The following is a 26165-nucleotide window of genomic DNA, read 5'->3' as shown; positions in this document are numbered from 1 at the left end:
GACTCATGCTTCACAAACTGACCTTTCTCTGACTGATAAAGCATGCTTTCATGTGCATTACTCAGAAATTGAACTTCATTGATCTGGTATCTAGCGTTCTTACCAGATCACTCAAGACAGACCTCCCTGCTACACATGAACCCACTGTTTTAATCGCATGAGTAACAGATCAGTTCCTGATACATATTCTTGTAGAAGGGAATGAGGGATGGATATCTCTGAAATTCCTCTAGGTTTGATCTCTAAACAGGCATTGTATGGTGGATCAATAGCCACTATTAATAGACACTTGTATATGTTCTGAATGGACTCAGACATTCTCTGAATTAAAATAACCTAGTTGTTGTGGAGGCTGTAATCTCATCTATACGATACAGACACAGTAATGACTGAGGGAGTGTAAACTGTACAGTGTGTCAACACACACGTTGAACACATGGCTCAATCACCGCATTGATTTTTAAACGTATCAAATTAGTTTAACCACGTAAGTTGGACTGGGTGCCCTGCTCAATAAATCGCTCAGTGCTCCATTAGCCAGCCTAGCCCACCTCCACCCTGCAGTCCCGTGTGTTAAGCATTTCCCATATCAATCAAACATTAAAGGCCTATAAATTCAATCCCTCCATCCATGTGCTCTGCAGACACCAGGACCTGCCGTGTGAATGAGTTTAGCTGTGGGGCCGGTTCCACCCAATGCATCCCCGTCTTCTGGAAGTGTGATGGAGAGAAGGACTGCGATAACGGAGAGGATGAAATGAGCTGTGGTGAGTTGATTTGACTGATAGCAGTATGATGGGAGGTGTCCCTCACAAACCACTAGGTGTGACAGGAAACTTATTTATTTACTGTTTTGGAATGAATCTAAGGAGAAACAGTTAATTTAGGAGTACACATTGGATGTTGATTTCTACATTAGCATCACAGTACTGGGTACTCTGTTCCCTCCCACAGGTAACATCACGTGCGCCTCGCTGGAGTTCACCTGTGCGAGCGGCCGCTGCATCTCCCGTAACTTCGTCTGTAACGGGGAGGATGACTGTGGTGACGGGAGTGATGAGCAGGAATGTGCTCCATCCTCCTGTGGTCCCAGCGAGTTCCAGTGTGGCAATGCCACCTGTATCCCTGGCAACTGGGTCTGTGACGATGACGTGGACTGCCAGGACCAATCTGATGAGTCCCCTCAGCGATGTGGTCGCCAACCCACGCCGCCGGCCAAATGTTCGTCCAGCGAGACACAGTGTGGGTCTGGGGAGTGCATCCACCGCAAGTGGCGATGTGACGGGGACCCAGACTGCAAGGATGGCAGTGACGAAGCCAACTGTTGTAAGTGTTGAGAGGCTTAATCAGACCACCTGCACGTTCCAGCAGGCCAGCAGAGTTTTTGGTTGCTTTTTTGCTCTACAGGTTAGATTGAGCTGCTTTCATATACACATAAACGGAGCCTTCCAGTACAATAAATATATTTAGCAATAAAACGCTCTTCATAAAATGCATCTGTCTCTATAGTCAGTGTTCATAGCAGCTATCATGAGTATATCTGTTGATTGTGGTGCAGGTCAGTTGTTCCCAACCAGGGGTACATGTCGAGACCATATGCTTACTGGTAAAATCCACATGAGTGGGTACTTCAGGGGTATTCAGAGTAGCGCAGAATTCTGTTGGGGGTACAGTAACCAAAAAAGGTTGGGAACCACTGGTGTAGGCATTATGAGGGTGTAAATAAGGTCATAGTTGTTAGTGTATTCTGTGTAAGGGTTAATGGTTTAACAACTCTGTGTCCTCTTAAGCTGTTCGTACCTGCAGACCGGACCAGTTCAAGTGTGAGGACGGCAACTGTATCCACGGCAGCAGACAGTGCAACGGTTTGCGTGATTGTGCAGATGGCACCGATGAAGTCAACTGCAAAAACTGTGAGTGCGTTCAACCAGAAGTAATGTCACTCCAAAATTAATCTACTTGAAAAACTAAAACTGTTTCCGTTGCTACAGAACATTTCCTAAACAAGGTTATGTTTGCTTCAGTGTTCCTCATCCCATAAATACTGTTATTCCTGTATGAGTTGGGTCAAAAGATGCTCAATAAATACTATATTTAGATATTTCAGGACTACAGTAATTAGGTTATCGAAGTATTGACTTCAAACGTGTACTGCGAGCGTGCGCTGACCAACTGGCAAGTGTCTTCATTGACATTTTCAACCTCTCCCTGTCTGAGTCTGTAATACCTACATGTTTTAAGCAGACCACCGTAGTGCCTGTGCCCAAGAACACTAAGGTAACCTGCCTAAATGACTACCGACCCGTAGCACTCACGTCTGTAGCCATGAAGTGCTTTGAAAGGCTGGTCATGGGTCACATCATCACCATTATCCCAGAAACCCTCGACCCACTCCAATTTGCATACCGCCCCAACAGATTCACAGATGATGCATTCTCTATTGCGCTCCACACTGCCCTATCCCACCTGGACAAAAGGAACACCTATGTGAGTATGCTGTTCATTCACTACAGCTCAGTGTTCAACACCATAGTGCCCTGGGACTAAACACCTCCCTCTGCAACTGGATCCTGGACTTCCTGACGGGCCGCCCCAGGTGCTAAGGGTAGGTAACAACATCCGCCACGCTGATCCTCAACACGGGCCCCTCAGGGGTGCGTACTCAGTCCCCTCCTGTACTCCCTGTTCACTCATGACTGCATGGCCAGGCACGACTCCAACACCATCATTAAGTTTGCCAATGACACAACAGTGGTTGGCCTGATCGCCGACAACGACGAGACACCCTAAAGGGAGGAGTTCAGAGACCTGGCTGTGTGGTGCCAGGACAACAACCACTCCCTCAACGTGATCAAGACAAAGGAGATGATTATGGACTACAGGAAAAAGAGGACTGCGCATGCCCCCATTCTCATCGATGGGGCTGTAGTGGAGCAGGTTGAGAGCTTCAAGTTCCTTGGTGTCCACATCACCAACAAACTAACAGGGTGTGCTTGGACCAAGACAGTTGTGAAGAGGGCACGACAAAACCTATTCCCCCTCAGGAGACTGAAAGGATTTGGCATGGGTCCTCAGATCCTGAAAAGGTTCTACAGCTGCACCATCGAGAGCATCTGACTGGTTGCATCACTGCCTGGTATGGCAACTGCTCGGGCTCCGACCACAAGTCACTACAGAGGATAGTGCGAACGGCCCAGTACATCACTGGGGCCAAGCTCCCTGCCATCCAGGATCTCCATACCAGGCGGTGTCAGAGGAAGGACCTAAAAAATGTCAACGACTCCAGCCACCCTAGTCAGACTGTTCTCTGCTACTGCACGGCAAGCGGTACCAGAGCGCTAAGTCTAGGTCCAAGAGGCTTCTGAACAGCTTCTACCCCCAAGCCATAAGACTCCTGAACATCTAATCAAATGGCTACCCAGACTATTTGCATTGCCCCCCCCCCCTTACACCGCTGCTACTGTTATCATCTATGCATAGTCACTTTAATAACTCTACATGTACATCAGTTAACCGGTGACTCTATACCGGCACCCCCCCGTATATAGTCTTGCTGTTATTTTACTGCTGCTCTTTAATTACTTGTTACTTTTATTTCTTATTCATATTTTTACATTTTTTAAACTGTGTTGTTGGTTAGGGCTTGTAAGTAAGCATTTCACTGTAAGGTCTACACCTGTTGTATTCGGCGCATGTGACTAATACAATTTGAAACACGCAAATGAACTGCTTTGGCTGCACCTACCATTTAGCACACCTCTGTACTTATGGGGGACGTGCAGATGGTTGACTCTCAACCTCCTACACCAACTTCTGTTATACCACTGTACCTCTTTGTAACATTCCATTATCACCACTTTGTAATGCCACTTTCTTTCACAACCCAGTGACACAGTGCAATGGCCCTGACAAATTCAAGTGTCGGAGTGGAGAGTGTATAGAGATGAATAAAGTGTGCAACAAGGCCCGGGACTGTCCAGACTGGAGCGACGAGCCCATCAAAGAGTGCAGTAAGTGGATGAGAGCCAAACCTGTGTTTTATTAAGTCTTGTGATTGTTTATTCACTATGAAGAACGGTGAGTGGTGCTCTATAGCTCAGTTGGTAGAGCATGATGCTTGTAACGCCAGGGTAGTTGGTTTGATTCTTGGGACCACCCATGGGGAAAATGTATGCACACATGACTAAGTTGCTTTGGATAAAAGTGTCTGCTAAATGGCATTTTTGTGTGCATTTACTAAAGTCGCTTAGCTTGTTTAGTGTTGATTCACAAGTTGTAGTAATAATGCGCTGGTTTTAGACTGCAGTACATTGGGATTGATACACCATTTTGGCTATGGTTGTGTTTGTGTACACTACTATATACAGTTGAAGTTGGAAGTTTACATACGCCTTAGCCAAATACATTTAAACTCAGTTATTCACAATTCCTGACATTTAATCCGAGTAAAAAGTCCCTGTCTTAAATCAGTTAGGATCACCACTTTATTTTAAGAATGTGAAATGTCAGAATAATAGTAGAGAGAATGATTTTCAGAAGTTTACATACACTCAATTAGTATTTGGTAGCATTGCCTTTAAATTGTTTAACTTGGGTCAAATGTTTTGGGTAGCCTTCCACAAGCTTCCCACAATAAGTTGGGTGAATTTTGGCCCATTCCTCCTGGCAGAGCTGGTGTAACTGAGTCAGGTTTGTAGGCCTCCTTGCCCGCACACGCTTTTTCAGTTCTGCCCACATATTTTCTATAGGATTGAGGTCAGGGCTTTGTGATGGCCACTTCAATACCTTGACTTTGTTGTCCTTAAGCCATTTTGCCACAACTTTGGAAGTATGCTTGGGGTCATTGGTCATTTGGAAGACCCATTTGCGACCAAGCTTTAACTTCCTGACGTCTTAAGATGTTGCTTCAATATAGCCACATAATTTTCCATCCTCATGAGGCCATCTATTTTGTGAAGTGCACCAGTCCTTCCTGCAGCAAAGCACCCCCACAATATGATGCTTCCACCCCTGTGCTTCACGGTTGGGATGGTGTTCTTCGGCTTGCAAGCTTTCCCCTTTTTCCTCCAAACATAACGATGGTCATTATCGCCAAACAGTTCTATTTTTGTTTCATCAAACTAGAGGATATTTCTCCAAAAAGTACGATCTTTGTCCCCATGTGCAGTTGCAAACCGTAGTCTGGCTTTTTTATGGCGGTTTTGGAGATATGGCTTCTTCCTTGCTGAGCAGCCTTTAAAGCTATGTCGATATAGGACTTGTTTTACTGTGGATAGATACTTTTGTACCTGTTTCCTCCAGCATCTTCAAAGGTCCTTTGCTGTTGTTCTGGGATTGATTCGCACTTTTCGCACCAACGTACATTCATCTCTAGGAGACAGAACGCGTCACCTTCCTGAGCGGTATGACGGCTGCGGGGTCCCAAGGTGTTTATACTTGCGTACTATTGTTTGTACAGATGAACGTGGTACCTTCAGGCGTTTGGAAATTGCTCCCAAGGATGAACCAGACTTTTTTTTTTTCTGAGGTCTTGGCTGATTTCTTTTGATTTTTCCCATGATGTCAAACAGAGGCACTGAGTTTGAAGGTAGGCCTTGAAATGCATCCCCAGGTACACCTCCAATTGACTCAAATTATTTAGAAGCTTCTAAATGCATGACTTAATTTTCTGGAAGTTTCCTAGCTGTTTAATGGCACGGTCAACTTAGTGTATTTAAACTTCTGACCCACTGGATTTGTGATGCAGTGAAATAATCTGTCTGTAAACAATTGTTGAAAAAATGGTGTCTTGCACAAAGTAGATATCTTAACTGACTTGCCAAAACGATAGTTTGTTAACAAGAAATTTGTGGTGTGGTTGAAAAACGAGTTTTATTGACTCCAACCTAAGTGTATGTAAACTTCCGACTTCAACTGTAGCTTTACCTTTTTCACCTGTCCCATGGAGGCTACCTCGTATTCTTCTTAACCAACTCATCCTACAATACAGCGATCACATTAGTCCACTGTCATTCAGCCAGCCAAAGCCAGTCCACTGATGTGATTTTATTTTAGTCAGGCCTTTGTTTGTGAATGAAGTGCTTTAGTAACCACCGCTTCCTGCCATCCAGGACTTCTATACCAGGCGGTGTCAGAGGAAGACCCTAAAAATTGTCAGTGACTCCAGCCACCCTAGTCATAGACTGTTCTCTGGTACCGGAGCACCTAGTCTAGGTCCAAAAGACTTCTAAACAGCTTCTAAAGCCAGCTTCCAAGCCATAAGACTCCTCAACAACAAATTAAATGGCTACCCAGACTATTTGCATTGCCCCCCCCCCTTTTTATATTTTACACTGCTGCTACTGTTTATCTATGCATAGTCACTTTAACTCTACCTACATGTACATATTACCTTGACTAACTGGTGCCCCGCACATTGACTCTGTACCAGTACCCCCTGTTTTACTGCTGCTCTTTAATTATTTGTTACTTGTATTTTTTTCTTAACTGCATTGTTTTAAGGGCTTGTAAGTAAGCATTTCACTAAGGTCTACACCTGTTCTATTCGGCGCATGTGACAAATAACAGATTTTTTTTCTGCCGCATGCTGTTTCAGACCTGAACGAGTGTCTGCTGAACAACGGAGGGTGCTCCCACATCTGCAGGGACATGGTGATTGGCTTCGAGTGTGACTGCACCCCTGGACTGCAGCTCATAGACCGCAAGACCTGTGGAGGTAGGTGTCATATTTATTTATATATATATATATATATATATATATATACAATGATTAACCCATACACTAATCAATATGAACTCTCATACAAAAGAAAGGCATTTGCAGTGGGGTATTGAGACTTAATACATTTCAAAATAATCCACCCGATTGGTATCTCTTTTACAGAGTGGTGTAAAGTACTAATTAAGTAGTTTTTTGGGGGTATCTGTACTTTTACTTTTAGTTCACTACATTCCTAAACAAAATGATGTACTTTCTACTCCATACACTTCCCCCTCACACCCAAAAGTACTTGGTCCAATTACTTATCAAGAGAACACGTGGTCATCCCTACTGCCTCTGATCTGGCGGATTCAAACACAAATGCTTAATTGTAAATCATGTCTGTGTGTTGGAGTGTGCCCCTGGCTATCTGTACTTTAAAAAAAATAAATGGTGCTGTCTGCTTTGCTTAATATATGGAATATGAAGTGATTTATTATTTTTACTATAGATACTTAAGTATATTTAGAACCAAATACTTTTACTCAAGTAGTATTTTAATGGGTGACTAACTTTTTACTTGAGTAACTTTTAATTAAGGTATCTATACTTTTACTTAAGTATCACTATTGGGTACTATTTCAACCACTGTTTACATTTGACTTAGTATTCACCAAAGTGTCTTCATTTTGACTTCCTACTGTTTGGGTGACTTCCTGTTTTTCCCACCCTCCTTGCAGACATCAATGAATGTATGAACCCTGGGATCTGTAGTCAGATTTGTATCAACCTGAAGGGAGGTTATAAGTGTGAGTGCCACAACAGCTACCAGATGGACCCCACCACAGGAGTGTGCAAGGCTGTGGGTAAGTTGGCTCAACCTGGCCTGTGTACACCATAATGTAGCCCCAGGAGCACATGTGGAAGCAGATGTCAGAGCTAGAGGGAAGTAGCATCACTCATTTTGTCAGAGCTACTCAGATCCAACATACTCTGTACGCTTCATATCTTTTCCTGATAAGTGCATTTTAATTCTCAAGCAGCTTTTAATATTCTAATACAACACCACTATACTGGAATCCAAGTTCAAACAGAATAGCAGTGATGTCATTTACTACAACAACATTGATCTGAGAATTGCAGCTGGGATGTTTTGGTGCTGTCTGACTGACTTGTGATCAGTTGTTCTAACATGAGGACAGAACAGACCTAAAGGGCTCTATTGCATTGGCAGTATTAAAGAGTGTCTGTGACTCCCTCTCCTCCCCACAAGGCAAGGAGCCCTGTCTTATCTTCACTAACCGTCGGGACATCCGGAAGCTGGGTCTGGAGCGGCGGGAGTACACCCAGATCGTGGAGCAGCTGCGGAACACGGTGGCACTGGATGCAGACTTCACCCAGCAGAGGATCTTCTGGGCAGACCTGAGCCAGAGGGCCATCTTTAGGTAGAGACAAGACCCAGCCCCATAAGATGAGGTTGAAACCCCAGAGATTGCCCCCATGATAGAATTTGTTCCTTGCCCTGACATCTTGTTGCTATTTGTTTATGAAAGCATTTTACATAGTAGGCACCAAGAAGGGTAAAGTTCACTGAGCATATGTCCACTGACCAGCTATTCAACCTTCTACCCTATGAACAAGTGTTTGGGGTCATTATGGGGAAACTCATACCAAATACTGACATGTTTCTCACCCCCATTTAGCACAGTGTTGGATAAGAGAGGAGATGTAGGAAGTCATGTGAAGGTGATTGATAATGTGACACCTGTGGGGATCGCTGTGGACTGGATCTATAACAACATCTACTGGTCAGACCTCGGCACCAAGACCATTGAAGTGGCCAACTTCAATGGCACCAAGCGGAAAGTTCTCTTCAGCAGTGGTTTGAAAGAGCCTGCATCCATCGCTGTGGATCCACTCTCTGGGTAAAGTTAATATATTGTATTGGGGTCCAAATTTCTGTTTCCACTTTTTTTTTTTGTACCCTCATAATTTGAGCTACTCCTTCTGAGCTGCTGATCTTCTCTCGGCTGGTGTTCTAGATTCCTCTATTGGTCAGACTGGGGTGAACCAGCCAAGATTGAGAAGTCTGGTATGAACGGGGTTGACAGGCAGGTCCTGGTCCAGACTGATATTCAGTGGCCCAATGGAATCACTCTAGGTGGGTCAGACTGTTAAACCTAATTTGCATTTAACATTTTGAAGAGGTTCAACTGCTTTCACGGCTACAGGGTTTGATAAACCTATGAATTTCCTTCCCTTCTCAGACCTGATCAAGAGCAGACTGTACTGGGTGGACTCCAAGCTGCACATGCTCTGTAGCGTGGACCTGAACGGCAACAACCGTAGGAAAGTGCTGCAGTCCCCAGACTACCTGGCTCACCCCTTTGCGCTCACTGTGTTCGAGGTGCGGCTATGGGATGCAATGAGGCGCCCTGATGTTGGGATGGTCTACATGTAGTATATTAGCAGGGCAGTTGATGTTTGAGATTGGTTTTCTTCTCATGTGTTGATGTTACAGAGCAGAGCAAACACGTTACCAAGCAAACTCATGCTTCTATTGACATTCATACTTGGTAAATTGCTGAAACTGTTTAAAGCAGTTAGTTGATTTCATCATACTGTAACTGGTTTTCTGTCAACTGTAAAGTCTATGATTTGCTCCATATGTGTGGGGTCAATAACATTGACCTCCTGTGGCATTTGACAGAATTACTGGCACAGTATTAGAATAAATTGCCTTTCAGTCTTCAATAGTCTTTCCTTCTCTGAAGCATAGGTCCCAAGCCATCTCTTCTGGCATTTCCTCTTGGGTTTAGATTGTGTGACTGTGACTGTTTCAGGATCGAGTGTTCTGGACAGATGGGGAGAACGAGGCGATCTACGGAGCAAACAAGTTCACAGGCTCTGATGTGATTACCCTGGCAAGCAATCTGAACGAGCCGCAGGACATCATTGTTTACCATGAGCTAATCCAGCTGTCCGGTAAGGCTGCCAGATGAGGGCATTGGCCTGACCACAGGGGCTTGGAGAGGAGTTGGCCTGACCAGAGGTTTGGGAGGGCTATGGTAGTCTAGAACACAGGGATTTGAGCTGCTGTGTTGGTTAGTCTAGAACACAAGGGCTTGTGAGGGTCAACTCCCCTATAACCCTCGGTGGTATGCTGTTCCTTTACAGTAACATTACATGTCAGGATCCTTGTTTTTGACCTTTACCTATAACTGGCTGGCCTCCTTTTAGGCTATAAACATGCTGTCATGTAGGAGTGCTGAAGTTCATCTGACTTTTTACAGGCAAAGTAGCAATAGTACTTTACGTAATGAAGCCTAGAAATACGGAGCAATGGCTAACTGGCTTTCTCATGTTTGATCCCATACAGGAACAAACTGGTGCAATGAGAAGGGTCTGAACGGAGGCTGTGCCTACATGTGCCTGCCAGCGCCACAGATCAACAAATACTCCCCCAAGTACACATGTGCGTGTCCGCGAGACCAGACGCTCGCCTCAGACGCCCTTCACTGCAGACCAGGCAAGTACTGTAACATTAGGCCCATCAGGTGGGGCAGTGAGGGGTTAAACTGTGCTGTGATGCTGAGTGAGTTTTCAGGAGCCCTCTGTCTCTTTAGAGGCCTTTCATTCCCATTCTGCTTCTGAGTCACCCAAGCATTTCTCTCCCCTCCCTTTCTGTGTGTGGCAGATCTAAGTAAGAGGGTGTTTGTGGGTGGCAGCGGTCAGGCTTGTGAAGCCTGACCGCTGTATCTGGACTGAGTCTGTCTGTTTGCCTACATTCTGCTCCTGCCCCACCCTGCTCTCCCCACCCTGCTCTCCCCACCCTGCTCTCCCCACCCTGCTCTCCCCACCCTGCTCTCCCCACCCCTGCTCTCCCCACCCCTGCTCTCCCCACCCCTGCTCTCCCCACCCCTGCTCTCCCCACCCCTGCTCTCCCCACCCTGCTCTCCCCACCCTGCTCTCCCCACCCTGCTCTCCCCACCCTGCTCTCCCCACCCCTGCTCTCCCCACCCCTGCTCTCCCCACCCCTGCTCTCCCCACCCCTGCTCTCCCCACCCCTGCTCTCCCCACCCTGCTCTCCCCACCCCTGCTCTCTCCACCCCTGCTCTCCCCACCCCTGCTCTCCCCACCCTGCTCTCCCCACCCCTGCTCTCCCCACCCCTGCTCTCCCCACCCCTGCTCTCTCCCACCCCTGCTCTCTCCCACCCCTGCTCTCTCCACCCCTGCTCTCCTCTGCCCCCCCCTGCTCTCCTCTGCTCCCCCCTGCTCTCCTGGCTCACCCTGCTCTCCTCTGCTCCTGGCTCACCCTGCTCCGCCCCCCCTGCTCTCCTCTGCTCCGCCCCCCTGCTCTCCTCTGCTCCGCCCCCCTGCTCTCCTCTGCTCCGCCCCCCTGCTCTCCTCTGCTCCTGGCTCACCCTGCTCCACCCCCCCTGCTCTCCTCTGCTCCGCCCCCCCCGCTCTCCTCTGCTCCACCCCCGCTCTCCTCTGCTCCTGGCCCACCCTGCTTCCCCCGCTCCTGGCTCACCCTGTTCCATCTCTGCCTGGCTCACCCTGCTCCACCCCCTGCTCTCCTCTGCTCCTGGCTCACCCTGCTCCACCCCCCTGCTCTCCTCTGCTCCTGGCTCACCCTGCTCCACCCCCCCTGCTCTCCTCTGCTCCTGGCTCACCCTGCTCCACCCCCTGCTCTCCTCTGCTCCTGGCTCACCCTGCTCCCCCCCGCTCTCCTCTGCTCCTGGCTCACCCTGCTCCCCCCTGCTCTCCTCTGCTCCTGGCTCACTCCCTGCTCCCCCCCTGCTCTCCTCTGCTCCTGGCTCACCCTGCTCCCCCGGCTCTCCTCTGCTCCTGGCTCACCCTGCTCCCCCCCCGGCTCTCCTCTGCTCCTGGCTCACCCTGCTCCCCCCCGGCTCTCCTCTGCTCCTGGCTCACCCTGCTCCCCCCGGCTCTCCTCTGCTCCTGGCTCACCCTGCTCCCCCCCGCTCCTGGCTCACCCTGCTCCATCTTCCACATCACTGATGTTTGTGTATATAGTAGAGATGGCGCCAGGCTTTTAAACTCCCTCTGAGTGAATAAACCACAGAGGACGCAGAAGGGACCGGGGGAGGGATGGGGTTGTCGTAGGGCCCAGTAAGAGGGACGCCTGTCACTTGATGAATACTTTATATACAGCTTTTTAGATTTGATCCAGAAAGTGACATGTTTTATACCCACATAGAAGCTAACAGAATGAATTGAATGTCTTGCCTGGTTATTGATGGAAGGCTAGGCTATCTGGTCGTGTGCTTGATGCTTTTCATTTTGATTGCGATAAAGTGGTCCAAATTGGTTAGATGGTACTGGCGGGGTAAAGCTCTCACCCACAGACATTAACCAAGATCTAGCACCTACTCTACCGTTATGTGTCATGAAGAGGGTAGCCTATACATTTGTTACTCTATTTAATATTCATTAAATTATCAAATGAATAAAGGTGATTTAGGCCCAGTAATGAGTCTAGTATGGTGATTTATATTTTGCTGATTCACCTGATCTCAACCGATCATTCTCTCCTGCTTCACATGATTCCTGCTTCATTTCATTCATGCCGTTCATAATCCTAGCCGAGCCGCCTTCAGTTTTGTCACTCCTATGGAGTACTTACTGTTTTCAGCTCGTTTCCCAATTCCTTTGGGAAATGAGGTTCTATGGTTAGCTGGACAGTAAGATAGGAAATGGGTGTTATTTTCCTTTAGTAATTTTGGATCACTTCTGCACGTCCTCGTACGATACTTTGCGTTTGTGCTTTGCTCCATTTACATGTTTTTCCACTAGGAATTCCTTTACGACATAATCTAACTTGAAGTACTATATATTGCTTGCTAACAAGCATTTCTGTAGTCAGAATGTAAATGTTTGATTTTGACATTTTTGCCAAAGCATTACTCTGCTCCCTTATTATGACAATGACCCCTTCAGCTCCCTCAAAGGATGATGGGAAAGCTCTAATACATCCCACTCACCCCCAAGGTAAAGCTGTCAACTGCCTGCCTGTCTGCCTGCCTGGATAGCCATGCATCAGGACCCAGTAGTCTAGTTTCATGGCCTTTTGGTTCTGAGTTTGTAGATGTCAATGAGTTAATTTCATACTAGAATGACTGCCTGGTCTGGCTCCTCTTTGCTACCTATCATCATGGTGATTAGCCTGTTAGCATGCAGCCTGCAACTAGGGGTGGTGTGAAGATGGGAAGTTGGTCAGTCATGTAAAGATATCTGGAGTGTTTGACATCACAGGAATGTTTATGTGGATTTAGGAAGTAGCTTTTAATGCCATCCACCCAACATTTTTCAAAGGCAGACCTTTAAGTGACTTCTACAATTAGCATGCATAATTTTGATCCAGAAAGTGACACATTTTAAACCCAAATAGAAGCTAACAGAATGAATTGAATGTCTTGCCTGGTTATTGATGGAAGGCTAGGCTATCTGGTCGTGTGCTTGATGCTTTTCATTTTGTTTGCGATAAAGTGGTCCAAATTGGTTAGATGGTACTAGTGGGGTAAAGCTCTCACCCACAGACATTAACCAAGATCTAGCACCTACTATTCGCAATAACAAATATTGCATTTAATTGGATAAGCCCACTTAAGTAATTTCTTTAGGTCGATTTTTTTTTAAAATATATTTTATTTATTTTTTTATTATTTTTTAGGATGTTTTAATTTGTAAGAGTCCTTTTGTTGCACTGATCCCAGTGTTTTGTTTCGTTCAAAGCGACCACAGTGCCAAATGTTGTCCCCAAACCTGTCCCTGCTGGTAAGACCCAGTTCTTCTTCCCTGATTGAGCCAGTACATTGAGCCCTTTGAAAAGAAGTGTTAGATTTCCTTAGACTATGATTGTGCCAAAACACTGGTCTGTCAGCCTGGCCCTGCCAGGTCCTGATGGCTATATAATGTTCCAGAGCCCAGCTGACCCCCAAGGGGTTGCCAGAGCACACAGACCACCCCAGTTAGCAGACCACCCGGAAATATCCTTAAACAAAGCTCATGTCCTCATCTTTGTTCCCCCTTCCATTCACCCACTTGTTTGCACTACCCTGACTCATATCACCCATCATCACTCTTGACTAGTCAAGTGTATTGTACTTTAAGCTCTCAAGGTTGTTCTTGGTATAAAATGTGTCCGTACTGGTTACAACTGATCTTACCCCAATAAGAGACTAATAGAGAGAAACAGACATGAACCAGTATGACATTTTGGTAGATTTATTTTTAAATAAAATGGTCCATCAAAGGATTCACACTCTTAAACTAACATGTTCTATTGTAGAAGCCAACAGCAGTACATCCATCCATGAGGTGAACTCCACAGCTAGAGGATCTACAGCTGCCTGGGCAATCCTCCCTGTGTGTAAGTGCTACTGCCTTTTGTCTCTGCCTCGCTCTCTTTCCCTCTTGCTCTGCCTCTCCACCTCACGCTCTTTCTCTTTGACCCCTGCAGTTGTCTATGAATCATGCACTAAAGGCTGGCCACTCAACTTGATGATAAATGTGTGGATGGACAATACTTCAATGGTTTTCCTAGCTATAGTAGTTATTGATTGAATGTAATGATTTATTTAAGTGTAACCCTTGAGTAGCACAGGTGCTATGGTAACCGTAGCTCTCGATAGCTGGATTTGAACCATTTAAAACTAATACAGTATTATGTTTTGGCCTCTCTTCCCAGTGTTGCTGGCCATTGCTGCAGCAGGAGGCTACTTGATGTGGCGTAACTGGCAGCTGAAGAATAAAAAGAGCATGAACTTCGACAATCCAGTGTACCTGAAAACCACAGAAGAGGACCTCAACATTGATATCAGCAGGCACACCTCCAATATAGGCCACACATACCCAGCAGTAAGAAGCCTATTTGAGCGATTGGGAGTCATCACTTCTGTAAATAACTCCTTGCCTGTGTGAACTTGATAGTTGTGAACTTCCAAACCCTTTTGCATTGTGACTGATGACCTTACATTTACCACCCACTAAACTGCTTATCTTAAGCAAGGATTGTTACTGGCAGCTAGACCACTTTAGCTCTTATTAATTGGTTAGATTCTGTGAATGACCACCTTTCCATTGTGCTTTTGTCTTCCTTCCAGATATCAGTGGTGAATACCGAAGATGACTTGTCATAACCAACCTTCCAAATGACCCCCATCGGTTTACTGACTCGTTGGCCTCCTTGCTAACGACTTCCGGTTCTTTAGCAGAGTTGCATCCAGATGCCTTCTGAAGAGCATTAAGTTATCAGTTCTGGGGATGTTTGTCATTTGTGTGAATATGAATTGTGTCCTACTCCGGCTGCCTTTAGACAAGCAGCACCATTCAGAGGTTTTTATTTATTTATTTATTTCTCACAAATTGGTATTTTGACCAATCAGATCACCTCTGAAAAAGATATGTGATTGATCAAAATACCAATTGGTGGGGGAAAAAATATCAGAATTGGCATTCCTGTCTAAACGCAGCCTTGGTGTGTGAAGGGATTTTGGGAGCTTGGCCTCTATATCCCCACTCCTCCCTCAGCCCCAAAACATTTCAAAGATTCAACTACATACAGTAGAACCTTGTTACTTCAGAACACGTGTATGGGTGGTGATGCAGGGAGTTCCTGGTTCTGACTTTCAGTCCCCTGGTGGACATGTTTTTTGTGAATATTTATTTAAAAGCATACTTTAGGCAGTACTTTCATGAAATATGTATGTTTTTTTTCTTATGAACATTACCTCCAGAAGCACATTCTTCTAAATAATTTTTATGCGACTCTGTGCTTGGGAAGATGAGCTCTATTGGGAATGTGATGGTACTACATCATTTGTAAAATATTGTACATAAACCCTCTTCCCCCAAGAACAGAATCAGGACTGAAGCACTTTGATCAAATGTTCCATTGTAAATAAGATTGTATACATTTGACTGAATACATTTTTGTAGAGTAAGATGTATTTAAAACTAGATTTAACTTTTGTATGTTAGGGCGGGTTTGTAAATTCACTCTGGCTATCTACTCTGATTTCAGAGCACTCTTGTCAGAGCGCAGCATAACTGATGAATTTACGAACACTCAACACCCGTTGAATATGACCGGTGTCAATAAACATCGTAAAAAAAAAAACATATTCTTGCCAGCAGCACAGTTAGTCACCAACGCTCTGGATAACATGAAAACAGCCTAACCAGCTCTGCTAGGGTGAGTAAAATGGTCAGAGTGAGGTGTTCTCTCATTTATGTCTGGAAGTAGCTAGCTAACTTTAGCCAGTTAGCTTGGGTGCTTGACTGCCGTTGTGAGATCAGAACGTTCTGATCAAACGCCCAGAGCGCACTCCAGGGTGAATTTACTAGCGCCCAGAGCGCACTCCAGGGTGAATGTACAAACGCCCAGAGCGCACTCCAGGGTGAATTTACTAGCGCCCAGAGCGCACTCCAGGGTGAATTTACTAGCGCCCAGAGCGCGCTCCAGGGTGAATTTACTAGCGCCCAGAGCGCACTCCAGGGTGAATTTACTAGCGCCCAGAGCGCACTCCAGGGTGAATTTACTAGCGCTCAGAGCGCACTCCAGGGTGAATTTACGAGTACACCCTTGGTGTTCTGTTGCTGTGATCTTTTCCAACCTTGTAGAGTATGGGGATTAAATACTGTATTGTGATCAAATAAAACAAGACCCATAAGTCATTCAAAACTCATTGCTTGACTTTGAGAACTTAGATCTTGTCCTAAACCATGTGTTTAGGGATGCATTCTGATTCTCTACCATTCTCCTGAATTGTGCACTTTTACACACCTCTTATTGATTCAAAAGGAATGGTAGGTGTGAGAATGTCATGCATGCACAAATTCAATGCTTTTAAATGCGGGGTGGGGGGGTGGTGAACGAGTGCGCACACTTCTGGAAAAGGGTAGAGAATCTCTACAGCCTAGTGTGTAGAGGGTTTGATGAAGGTCAAAGGTAGTGGCTCTAGTAGCTATTTAGGAGTGCATTGCTACACCATTTTAATGATTGACAGCCTATTTCAACTGCATTTTGAGCTGTGCCTGACTAATAGTTGCAGAGGCAGGTGGCAGTATAGAGTCAGCTTTGATGTACAGGAAATCATGCACAGCATCATCATCCCGAAGACAACCCATCCAATACTGCCAGACAACCAAGACAGTGTTTACCTTCCCTTATGAAAAATATATTGGAAGTTGATGATAAATCTTTCAAGCTAATATTTGGGGAGGCAGGTAGCCTAGTGGTTAGAGCATTGGACCAGCAACTGAAAGGTTGCAAGATCGAATCCCTGAGCTGACAAGGTAAAAATCTGTCATTCTGCCCTCGAACAAGGCAGTTAACCCACTATTCCTAGGCTATCATTGAAAATAAGAATTTGTTCTTAACTGACTTGCCTGGTAAAATTAAAAATGTGCATTTCAGTGGAGGGCAGGACTGTGTTCAGCAAAAAGGCTAACTGGATTAAGAAATTTACACAAAGCTAGGAGGGCAGGTTCCTGAAGAGCACTTTTAAACTAGTTTGTTTGCACCAGATTGGATTAAAGGGTCACAGCAACGTTCCATTGCAGGTAATAATCAGAGGCGTGGAGGAATTTGCCATTCAGTTATTTACATGGGAGAGAGTGGTTAGAGCCACTTGGTGGCGAGCGATGAAATAGCATATAGTGCAGTTGGCCGGATCTAAACTGGAGTTGTCCTGCCTCCACCAGACTCCAGTCTGCATGTTAATGCCAGTAGACATCAGGCCTGAGGTGTGTTATCGTACCTCTGATTATAATACTCAAAGTTTTTTATTTTTTTACAACTATATGCAGCTGAATGAATAGCAGTGTAAGTTGAAAGCACATCTCATGAGATGACCGGAAAGATTTCCTTAGGGCTTCTGTCAATTTCTGCAGTAAAGAGCTGTTAAAGTAACTTCCAGTGAGAATATCACTTTAAAAGTTACTATTATGTTAACTCATAGTCAAATGTGTTGTCTCATCCTATACTTGTATTTGTGGCCAAAGCATAAATTGGAGAACACTTAAAAAAAAAAAAACTCAAATGGTCCGTTTCGAAAATGATTGGCCATCTCATCCTCCATGAGTAAATGGCAATCAGTGGTCTACTCGCATTAATATGTTTACTGATCAGTATATGCCCACACTGTTAAAACACAGAAAAGCTGCTTTTTAACATACAAAAATATTTGGAGAAACTTACACTCATTGTAATTAATTATAGGTCATATTTCATAAATCTGAAACACTGGAAATTAGCAGAAAAAACAGGATGTAAAAGTGTTAATCATTAACTCAAGCTGGATTTATGCTGCATCCTTAACCTTTCTTTACTACTAACCAGAAAGTCCATAATGGTCCATAATACAGCACAGAGTCCCCTGCTCTGGATAGGGAATTTGAAATGAAAGATGTCAGGGTGGGGGGAGAGAGACCTATTGAGAGCGAATGAGCGAGCGAGCGAATAGGGGAAAGGGACTGGAAGAGGATAATAGTATTTAAAACTTAAAGCACCCAGATCCTCTGTCAGCAACATCAGACGGTCAGGGTTGTTTCTCTCTCTCTGCTGGTATACTGCTGTAAGTGACTCAGGAGAGCGTATTAGACCTGTGTTAATGCCTCCACACCACTCTGTGAGCTGCTGCGTCTAACCAGGTCCTAGTGCAGACCTCCAGGATGCTCAAGAAAAGGAGACAGAGCCTTTTCCCCAACTATAAAGTGGGGGGGACAGGCCCCACATACAAGGACCCAGAGGAGGACAACAATATTCCCTTCACCCAGAACAACTTGGTGAAACCATGGAACTCCATGCAAGAACTCAGCCGAGACATCTACGTAGAGTACAAAGATGAGGAAGATGTAATGGCATACCTGACAAGAGGCCTCTCCTTTCCTGCGAAGTACTACATGCTGAACATCAATGTAGGTGGGACGGTGTATCAGATCTCCTACAGGGTGGCTGCCAAGTATCCCAAGACCAGGATTGGCCGCCTGGCGACATACACAGACCACAACCGGAAACTGGACCTGTGTGACGACTATATTGTCCAGAACAACGAGTTCTTCTTTGACAGAGACCCGGACATCTTCCACAACATTTTCAACTTCTACCGGACGGGCGTCCTCTGGATCAAGGACGAGCTGTGTCCCAGGAACTTCCTGGAGGAGATAAACTACTGGGGCGTGAGGATCAAGAGCACACACCGCTGCTGCCGAATCTCCTTCGAGGAGCGCCAGGACGAGCTCAGTGAGCAGCTGAAGATTCAGCGGGAGCTGGAGGCAGAGGTGGAGATGGAGGAGAATGAGGAGTTGTTCCACGGGATGGCGTTGGGTCAGATGCGTCGCGTCATCTGGAACCTGATGGAGAAGCCCTTCTCTTCGGTCACCGCCAAGCTCATGGCTGTAGCCTCCAGCTTCTTCGTGCTGATGTCCCTGGTGGCCATGACACTGAACACGGTGGAGGAGATGCAGTATACCACCACCACGGGACAGCTGAGTGGGAAGACCTATGGAGAGTATGTGGAAACCTTCTGCATCGCTTTCTTCACCATGGAATACCTGATGCGTCTGGTGTCCACCCCGGACCTGCCGCGCTTCGGGAAAAGCGTCCTGAACGGGGTGGACCTGATCGCTATCTTACCCCTCTACCTGCAGCTGGTGCTGGAGTGCTTCGAGACCGACAACTACGGGAAGCACCAAGACATCGAGACGGTGGGCCGGGTGGGCAAATTGGGTCAGGTTTTGAGAATCATGCGTCTGATGAGGATCTTCCGTGTCTTGAAGCTGGCCCGTCACTCTACGGGGCTGAGGGCATTTGGCTTCACGCTGCGCCAGTGCTACCAGCAAGTGGGCTGCCTCTTACTCTTTATCGCCATGGGAATCCTCACCTTCTCTGCCATGGTGTACACTGTAGAGCATGATGTCCATCAGACCAACTTCACCAGCATCCCTCAGGCATGGTGGTGGGCAGCTGTAAGTCATCCCATTCTATTTCATTGGTTATTATTAGTAATTGGCTAAAGATTATTATTATTATTATTATTATTACTTAATTGATTAGTTTCCTTATTTTGAAACATTTACTATTATGTCCCAGCAAGTAACTGGTATATTATTACAATAACACTGCAAATCCTGGACTGTCATTCTGGCCCTGCTCTGTGCTGTCTGTTTATTTGGTACTGTTGACAACACACAATTGTGTTTTACACAGTTTTGAGCAACATTGATTAATTGTTACCTGCGGATTATGATAATGCCTGCTCACTGACATTTCAATTCCACCCAAAACTAAAGTAAGTCTTAGTCACCAACATGCTGGCAGAAATAGATTGCTTCATCACACCCCTGTCAGCTACAGTAGACTATCACTGTTGCCCTTTAAGAGACTTTCACATTGCAAGTAGCTGCCCTTATATCATGACATTGTTTAATTAGAGCTGATGTGGAAGCTATTTTCCCATGCCTAAAATATACACTGAGTGTACTAAATATTAAGGACACCTGCTCTTTCCATCAGACTGACTGACAAGGTGAAAGCTATGATCCCTCACTTGGTAAATCCACTTCAATCAGTTTAGATGAAGGGGAGGAGACAGGTTAAATAATTATTTTTAAGCCTTGAGACAACTGAGACGTGTGCCATTCAGAGAGTGAATGGGCAAGACAAAAGGTTTAAGTGCCTTTTGAACAGAGTATGGTAGTAGGTGCCAGGTGCACCCGTTTGTCAAGAACTGCAATGCTTCTGCACAACTCAATAATAGGAAGGCGTTCTTAATGTTTATGTACACTGTGCACGTATGTACACTATGGTATTAAGGACGGCTGGACTCTGCCAGGGGAAAGGTATTTAAGTATTCCCGTTGAGGCACTTCCACCTTAATTGAAGGCGTTAGATGAGGACATGTACATTTCTTGCCCATGTCCATTGACTGTAGACCAACCTAGGGCCTTAGTTCTGTAATTCCATTAAACAATGCTTCAACAGCCTTCAGGAGGACAGCGAATATAGCCCCAGAAACTCAGAAACTACTTCACTTGCCCTCCCCTCGATTAATCCTCCACGCAAAGCTTTTCACATGGCCTTCTCCCAAGCCTGTCATGAGCACTGTGGCACTCAGACACACACATCATGAAGGGTCAACTCAGGGCTCAGGTCCTGGCAATGTTAGCAAGTTCAGTAGAGACTAGGTTCATGTTTACAAATAAAATGACCATTGGCCTTCTCCCTCAGGTGAGCATCTCTACTGTGGGCTATGGAGACATGTTTCCAGAGACCATCCTGGGCCGGCTGTTTGCTTTCACCTGCATCTCCTTTGGGGTCATTTTGAACGGCATGCCCATTTCCATCCTGTACAATAAGTTCTCAGACTACTACGCCAAGCTGAAGTCTCAGGAGTTCACCTCCACAGTGAAGGCTCGGGGCAAGGTCAGGTTCGCCAAGAGGGCGGCCAGGAAGTTAACCAAATGCTGGCCATAGACACACTGGTGAATGTTCTAAGAGCACTATGGGAGACTTTCTATTCAATTAAGTTATTTTGTGACTTACGCCACTACCAAGTGGGATTCCCAGGGAGCTGGAGTTACTATGCATCTGTTTTACTGTATAAATGGTTCAATTCAGGTTTTAGAAATGGATTCTCCTATCAATTTGATTTTTATTGCTTGCATAGTTTCATTGCCAAAAATGAGATTCGTGTATGCAATTACATGCTTGGATATTAATGCTCCCAAGGAGGAGAGTGCAACCTTGCATTGTAGCAAAAATACTGCTGACAAAGTAATATCATTATTCTTTCCTAATGTTTTCCATCTTAAAGTGATCCTTCAACTACACGTGAGATTTAGAATCAACGACTTCATACAGAGAAAATGAGGCCTTTGAAAGAAATACAGTTGAAGTCGGAAGTTTACATACACCTTAGCCAAATACATTTAAACTCAGTTTTTTACAATTCCTGACACTTAATCCTAGTAAACATTCCCTGTCTTAGGTCAGCTAGGATCACCACTTTATTTTAAGAATGTGAAATGTCACAATAATAGTAGAGTGATTTTATTTCAGCTTTTATTTCTTTCGTCACATTCCCAGTGGGTCCGAACTTTACATACACTCAATTAGTATTTGGTATCATTGCCTTTAAATTGTTTAACTTGAGTCAAATGTTTCAGGTAACCTTCCACAAGCTTCCCACAATAAGTTGGGTGAATTTTGGCCCATTCCTCCTGACAGCTGGTGTAACTGAGTCAGGTTTCTAGGCCTCCTTGCTCGCACACGCTTTTTTAGTTCTGCCCACAAATTTTCTATAGGATTATCAGGGCTTTGTGATGGCCACTCCAACACCTTGACTTTGTTGTCCTTAAGCCATTTTGCCACAACTTTGGTAGTAGGCTTGGGGGTCATTGTACATTTGGAAGACCCATTTGCAACCAAACTTTAACTTCCTGACTGTCTTGAGATGTTGCTTCAATATATCCACATAATTTTCTTGCCTCATGATGCCATCTATTTTGTGAAGTGCACCAGTCCCTCCTGCAGCAAAGCACCCCCACAACATGATGCTGCCACCCCCGTGCTTCATGGTTGGGACGGTGTTCTTCGTCTTGCAAGCCTCCCCCTTTTTCCTCCAAACATAACGATGGTCATTATGGCCAAACAGTTCTATTTTTGTTTCATCAAACCAGAGGACATTTCTCCAAAAAGTACGATCTTTGTCCCCCTGTTCAGTTGCAAACCGTAGTCTGGCTTTTTTATGGCGGTTTTGGAGCAGTGGCTTCTTCCTTGCTGAGCGGCCTTTCAGGTTATGTCGATATAGGACTCGTTATACTGTGGATATAGATACTTTTGTGCCCGTTTCCTCCAGCATCTTCACAGGGTCCTTTGCTGTTGTTCTGGGATTGATTTCCACTTTTCGCACCAAAGTACGTTCATCTCTAGGAGACAGAACGCGTCTCCTTCCTGAGCAGTGTGACGGCTGCGTGGTCCCATGGTGTTTATACTTGCGTACTATTGTTTGTACAGATGACTGTGGTACCTTCAGGCGTTTGGATATTGCTCCCAAGGATGAACCAGACTTGTGGAGATCTACAATTTATTTTTCTGAGGTCTTGGCTGATTTCTTTTGATTTTCCCATGATGTCAAGCAAAAAGGCACTGAGTTTGAAGGTAGGCCTTGAAATACATCCACAGGTACACCTCCAATTGACTCAAATGATGTCATGACTTTAGAAGCTTGTGATCGGCTAATTGACATCATTTTCTTGAGTTTTCCAAGCTGTTTTAAAGGCACAGTCAACTTAGTGTATGTAAACTTCTACCCCCCTGGAATTGTGATTCTGTCTGTAAACAATTGTTGGAAAAATGACTTGTCATGCACAAAGTAGTTGTCCTAAACGACTTGCCAAAACAATAGTTTGTTAACAAGACATTCGTGGACAAGTTGTTACACTTAGGTTAAAGTCATTAAAACACGTTTATGTAAACTTCTGACTTCAACTGTATTTGTATACCACACTATTCCCCTCCAGTCCTTATGGCCATGTTATCCCAACAAGAAGACATAATCCACTGCAGAACGGCACCCGGTCGGGTCTGAAATAATAAGTTCAAAATGCAACATCTGGATGAATCTGCGGACAGGTTAAATACTCTGCCCCTCTGGGTATCTGGAAGATTGAATCTTCCCAAAGCGGATTTATGAATATGGAAGCAGCTTGCAATGTTTCCGCACTAGAAGATTAAAAAGAGTAGGTCACTGATCATGTGTGTTTGGAAAACCTCAAGTACTCTCAGATAAGCAAACATTTTCTTCTGGAAAATATTTGTTGATAAACTCTGTCACCCACAAGGTTCACCAGCCACCTGGACATTGATACTGTAGTTCAACTGGACCTTTTGCTAAAAAGAGCATCAAAATAACACCACAGCTCTCAATGTTGATTTGATTCCCAAATTGTCTTCACTGGTCAACAAAATCCTCAAAAGTAGTGCAAGTCCGACTACTGCCATGAGCCTTAACCTCCCAAATAGTGGCCACACAGGCAGCCATTGATAATCCTCTAAACTGATTAGAAGAATGTGAGGTCTCTGGAAGAAATAAGCTGTTTCATCTGACTGGGTCAGACACCAGGACAGATGGAACCTGAGCAGGGCCCACTAAATTAATTTGCTAGTGAGCAGGCTTCCGTCATAGATCAGCAGACTACCAGACCGGGCTACGGCTTAGTGACTTAACGTGGCATAAAGGTGACGACACACACAAACCATCAGGGTTAACATTTTACAGATGAATTTTTTTTTATTGAAATTTGCTTACTGACGTTCTCTGCCAATGGATAGTTCTTGTTGCAATAAAATGTTTTATTTTAGTTAATTCGGCTCCTGAGTCAGCTAGTACAACTCATACCGATCAGTTACAAGATTATACAAAAACACTGCCAGTATTTGTGCCTTTTACATTTAAATACTTGCTTTACAAACAAGCACACCTAAATTAATTTGACAAAATGCAGTACAAATCAGTGTTTCTTTTCATCCGTCTTCATGTCATAGTAGGGATTTCACCAGGATGGTCAGGTCAAAGGACTGGGGGGGACAGTTATGAGAACCTGTGACTTCAGTTGGTGAGGTCACAATAGTGGGTGAAATGTCTGAGGGGGTCAATGGTGGTGAGATGGTATCTGTATCAGGCCAGTTCCTCCAGCAGAACTTCCACTCCTTTACAGTGCTGGATCTTCTGTAGCGTAGGCCTTCAATACCTCCCTGATCTCCCTGGCAACACTCCCATCGGCACTGTTCAGGAAACTAAAACAAACAAAAAACATGTTTTATTTAACTGACTTTAATGGTTAAAGGTTAAGAACAAATTCTTATTTACAATGACTGCCTACCCTGGCCAAACCCTCCACTAACGAGAGCTTGTTGAAGGTAACCTTTACACCTACCCCACATCTCATACTGGGTAGTAACATTTCTACCCATACTAAAATGAATATCATTAGCGAAGAAATAAAGTGAACATCTAGAATTAAATCAAATAATTTGATGTTAGACTATACTGCCTATAAAGAGAACCAGAAATCTGTGTTTAACATCTTAGTGATTACAGAAGGACAATGGGCACATGGAGGAAGGGGTGGGGGCTAGAGGGAAAAGGAACAAGGGAAGAGACAGAGAAACCAGAAAATTAAACTGAAGGAATTGAAGTGTTTGTGTTGCTGTTTCACAATGGGCAGCTGTGACCGCCCTTTTCTTACCCACATCACCCAGTGATATGGAGAATGAATACAAACACAGCCTCCCTTAAACCTCTATGGGCTAGGTGGGACGCTTGCGTCCCACCTACGTAACAGCCACTTGCAGCCTGTGGCGCGATTTTCAAAACCTTAAAAATCCTATTACTTCAATTTCTCAAACATATGACTATTTTACAGCTATTTAAAGACAAGACTCTCGTTAATCTAACCACACTGTCCGATTTCAAAAAGGCTTTACAACGAAAGCAAAACATTAGATTATGTCAGCAGAGTACCAAGCCAGAAATAATCAGACACCCATTTTTCAAGCCAGCATATAATGTCACCAAAACCCAGAAGACAGCTAAATGCAGCACTCACCTTTGATGATCTTCATCAGATGACAACCCTAGGACATTATGTTATACAATACATGCATGTTTTGTTCAATCAAGTTCATATTTATATCAAAAACCAGCTTTTTACATTAGCATGTGACGTTCAGAACTAGCATACCCCCGCAAACTTCCGGGGAATTCGCTAACATTTTACTAAATTACTCACGATAAACGTTCACAAAAAGCATAACAATTATTTTAAGAATTATAGATACAGACCTCCTCTATGCACTCGATATGTCCGATTTAAAAATAGCTTTTTGGTGAAAGCACATTTTGCAATATTCTAAGTACATAGCCCAGGCATCACGGGCTCGCTATTTAGACACCCGGCAAGTTTAGCACTCACCATAATCATATTTACTATTATAAAAGTTTGATTACCTTTTGTTGTCTTCGTCAGAATGCACACCCAGGACTGCTACTTCAATAACAAATGTTGGTTTGGTCCAAAATAATCCATCGTTATATCCGAATAGCGGCGTTTTGTTCGTATGCGTTCCAGACACTATCCGAAATGGTAAAGAAGTGTCGCGCGCATGGCGCAATTCGTGACAATAAAATTCTAAATATTCCATTACCGTACTTCGAAGCATGTCAACCGCTGTTTAAAATCAATTTTTACGCCATTTTTCTCGTAGAAAAGCGATAATATTCCGACAGGGAATCTCCTTTTCGGCAAACAGAGGAAAAAAATCACAAAGGCGGGGGCGGTCGGGTCACGCGCATAAGCCCAGAGTCCCTTGATCGGCCACTTGAGAAAGGCGATAATGTGTTTCAGCCTGGGGCTGGAATGACGACATTCTGTTTTT

The 26165-nt window shown here is 44.8% G+C and overlaps 2 protein-coding genes and 1 pseudogene across 3 annotated transcripts in view; 2 read left to right on the top strand and 1 right to left on the bottom strand.

The window, feature by feature from the left end:
- Positions 1-16410, top strand: part of LOC106568141 (very low-density lipoprotein receptor) — a 41396-nt gene extending 24986 nt beyond the window's left edge. The window contains exons 4-20 of one of the 2 annotated variants that reach the window (XM_045692442.1): positions 645-767; positions 955-1326; positions 1791-1913; positions 3888-4010; positions 6596-6715; positions 7441-7566; positions 7974-8145; positions 8404-8625; positions 8743-8861; positions 8968-9107; positions 9544-9685; positions 10080-10229; positions 12650-12712; positions 13457-13498; positions 14013-14093; positions 14412-14581; positions 14827-16410. In XM_045692442.1, coding sequence (XP_045548398.1) covers positions 645-767; positions 955-1326; positions 1791-1913; positions 3888-4010; positions 6596-6715; positions 7441-7566; positions 7974-8145; positions 8404-8625; positions 8743-8861; positions 8968-9107; positions 9544-9685; positions 10080-10229; positions 12650-12712; positions 13457-13498; positions 14013-14093; positions 14412-14581; positions 14827-14862 — 2324 coding nt within the window. In that variant the 3' untranslated portion in view covers positions 14863-16410. The remainder of the gene's footprint in view (positions 1-644; positions 768-954; positions 1327-1790; positions 1914-3887; positions 4011-6595; positions 6716-7440; positions 7567-7973; positions 8146-8403; positions 8626-8742; positions 8862-8967; positions 9108-9543; positions 9686-10079; positions 10230-12649; positions 12713-13456; positions 13499-14012; positions 14094-14411; positions 14582-14826) is intronic. The other variant, XM_014138211.2, reaches the window with a different exon arrangement.
- A 1851-nt stretch (positions 16411-18261) lies between these two features.
- On the top strand, positions 18262-21675 carry LOC106568253 (potassium voltage-gated channel subfamily V member 2-like). Its single transcript, XM_014138423.1, has 2 exons — positions 18262-19693; positions 20955-21675. The coding sequence occupies exons 1-2, from the start codon at positions 18398-18400 to the stop codon at positions 21198-21200; spliced, it is 1542 nt and encodes a 513-aa protein (XP_013993898.1). The 5' UTR covers positions 18262-18397; the 3' UTR covers positions 21201-21675.
- A 2269-nt stretch (positions 21676-23944) lies between these two features.
- The window catches only part of LOC106568240 (pumilio homolog 3-like), a 29675-nt pseudogene continuing 27454 nt past the window's right edge, over positions 23945-26165 (bottom strand).

This window comes from Salmo salar, chromosome ssa13, assembly GCF_905237065.1.
Source record: "Salmo salar chromosome ssa13, Ssal_v3.1, whole genome shotgun sequence".
Taxonomy (NCBI): domain Eukaryota; kingdom Metazoa; phylum Chordata; class Actinopteri; order Salmoniformes; family Salmonidae; genus Salmo; species Salmo salar.
The sequence above is the reverse complement of the archived record's forward strand: the minus strand, read 5'-3'. Positions and strand labels throughout refer to the sequence as shown.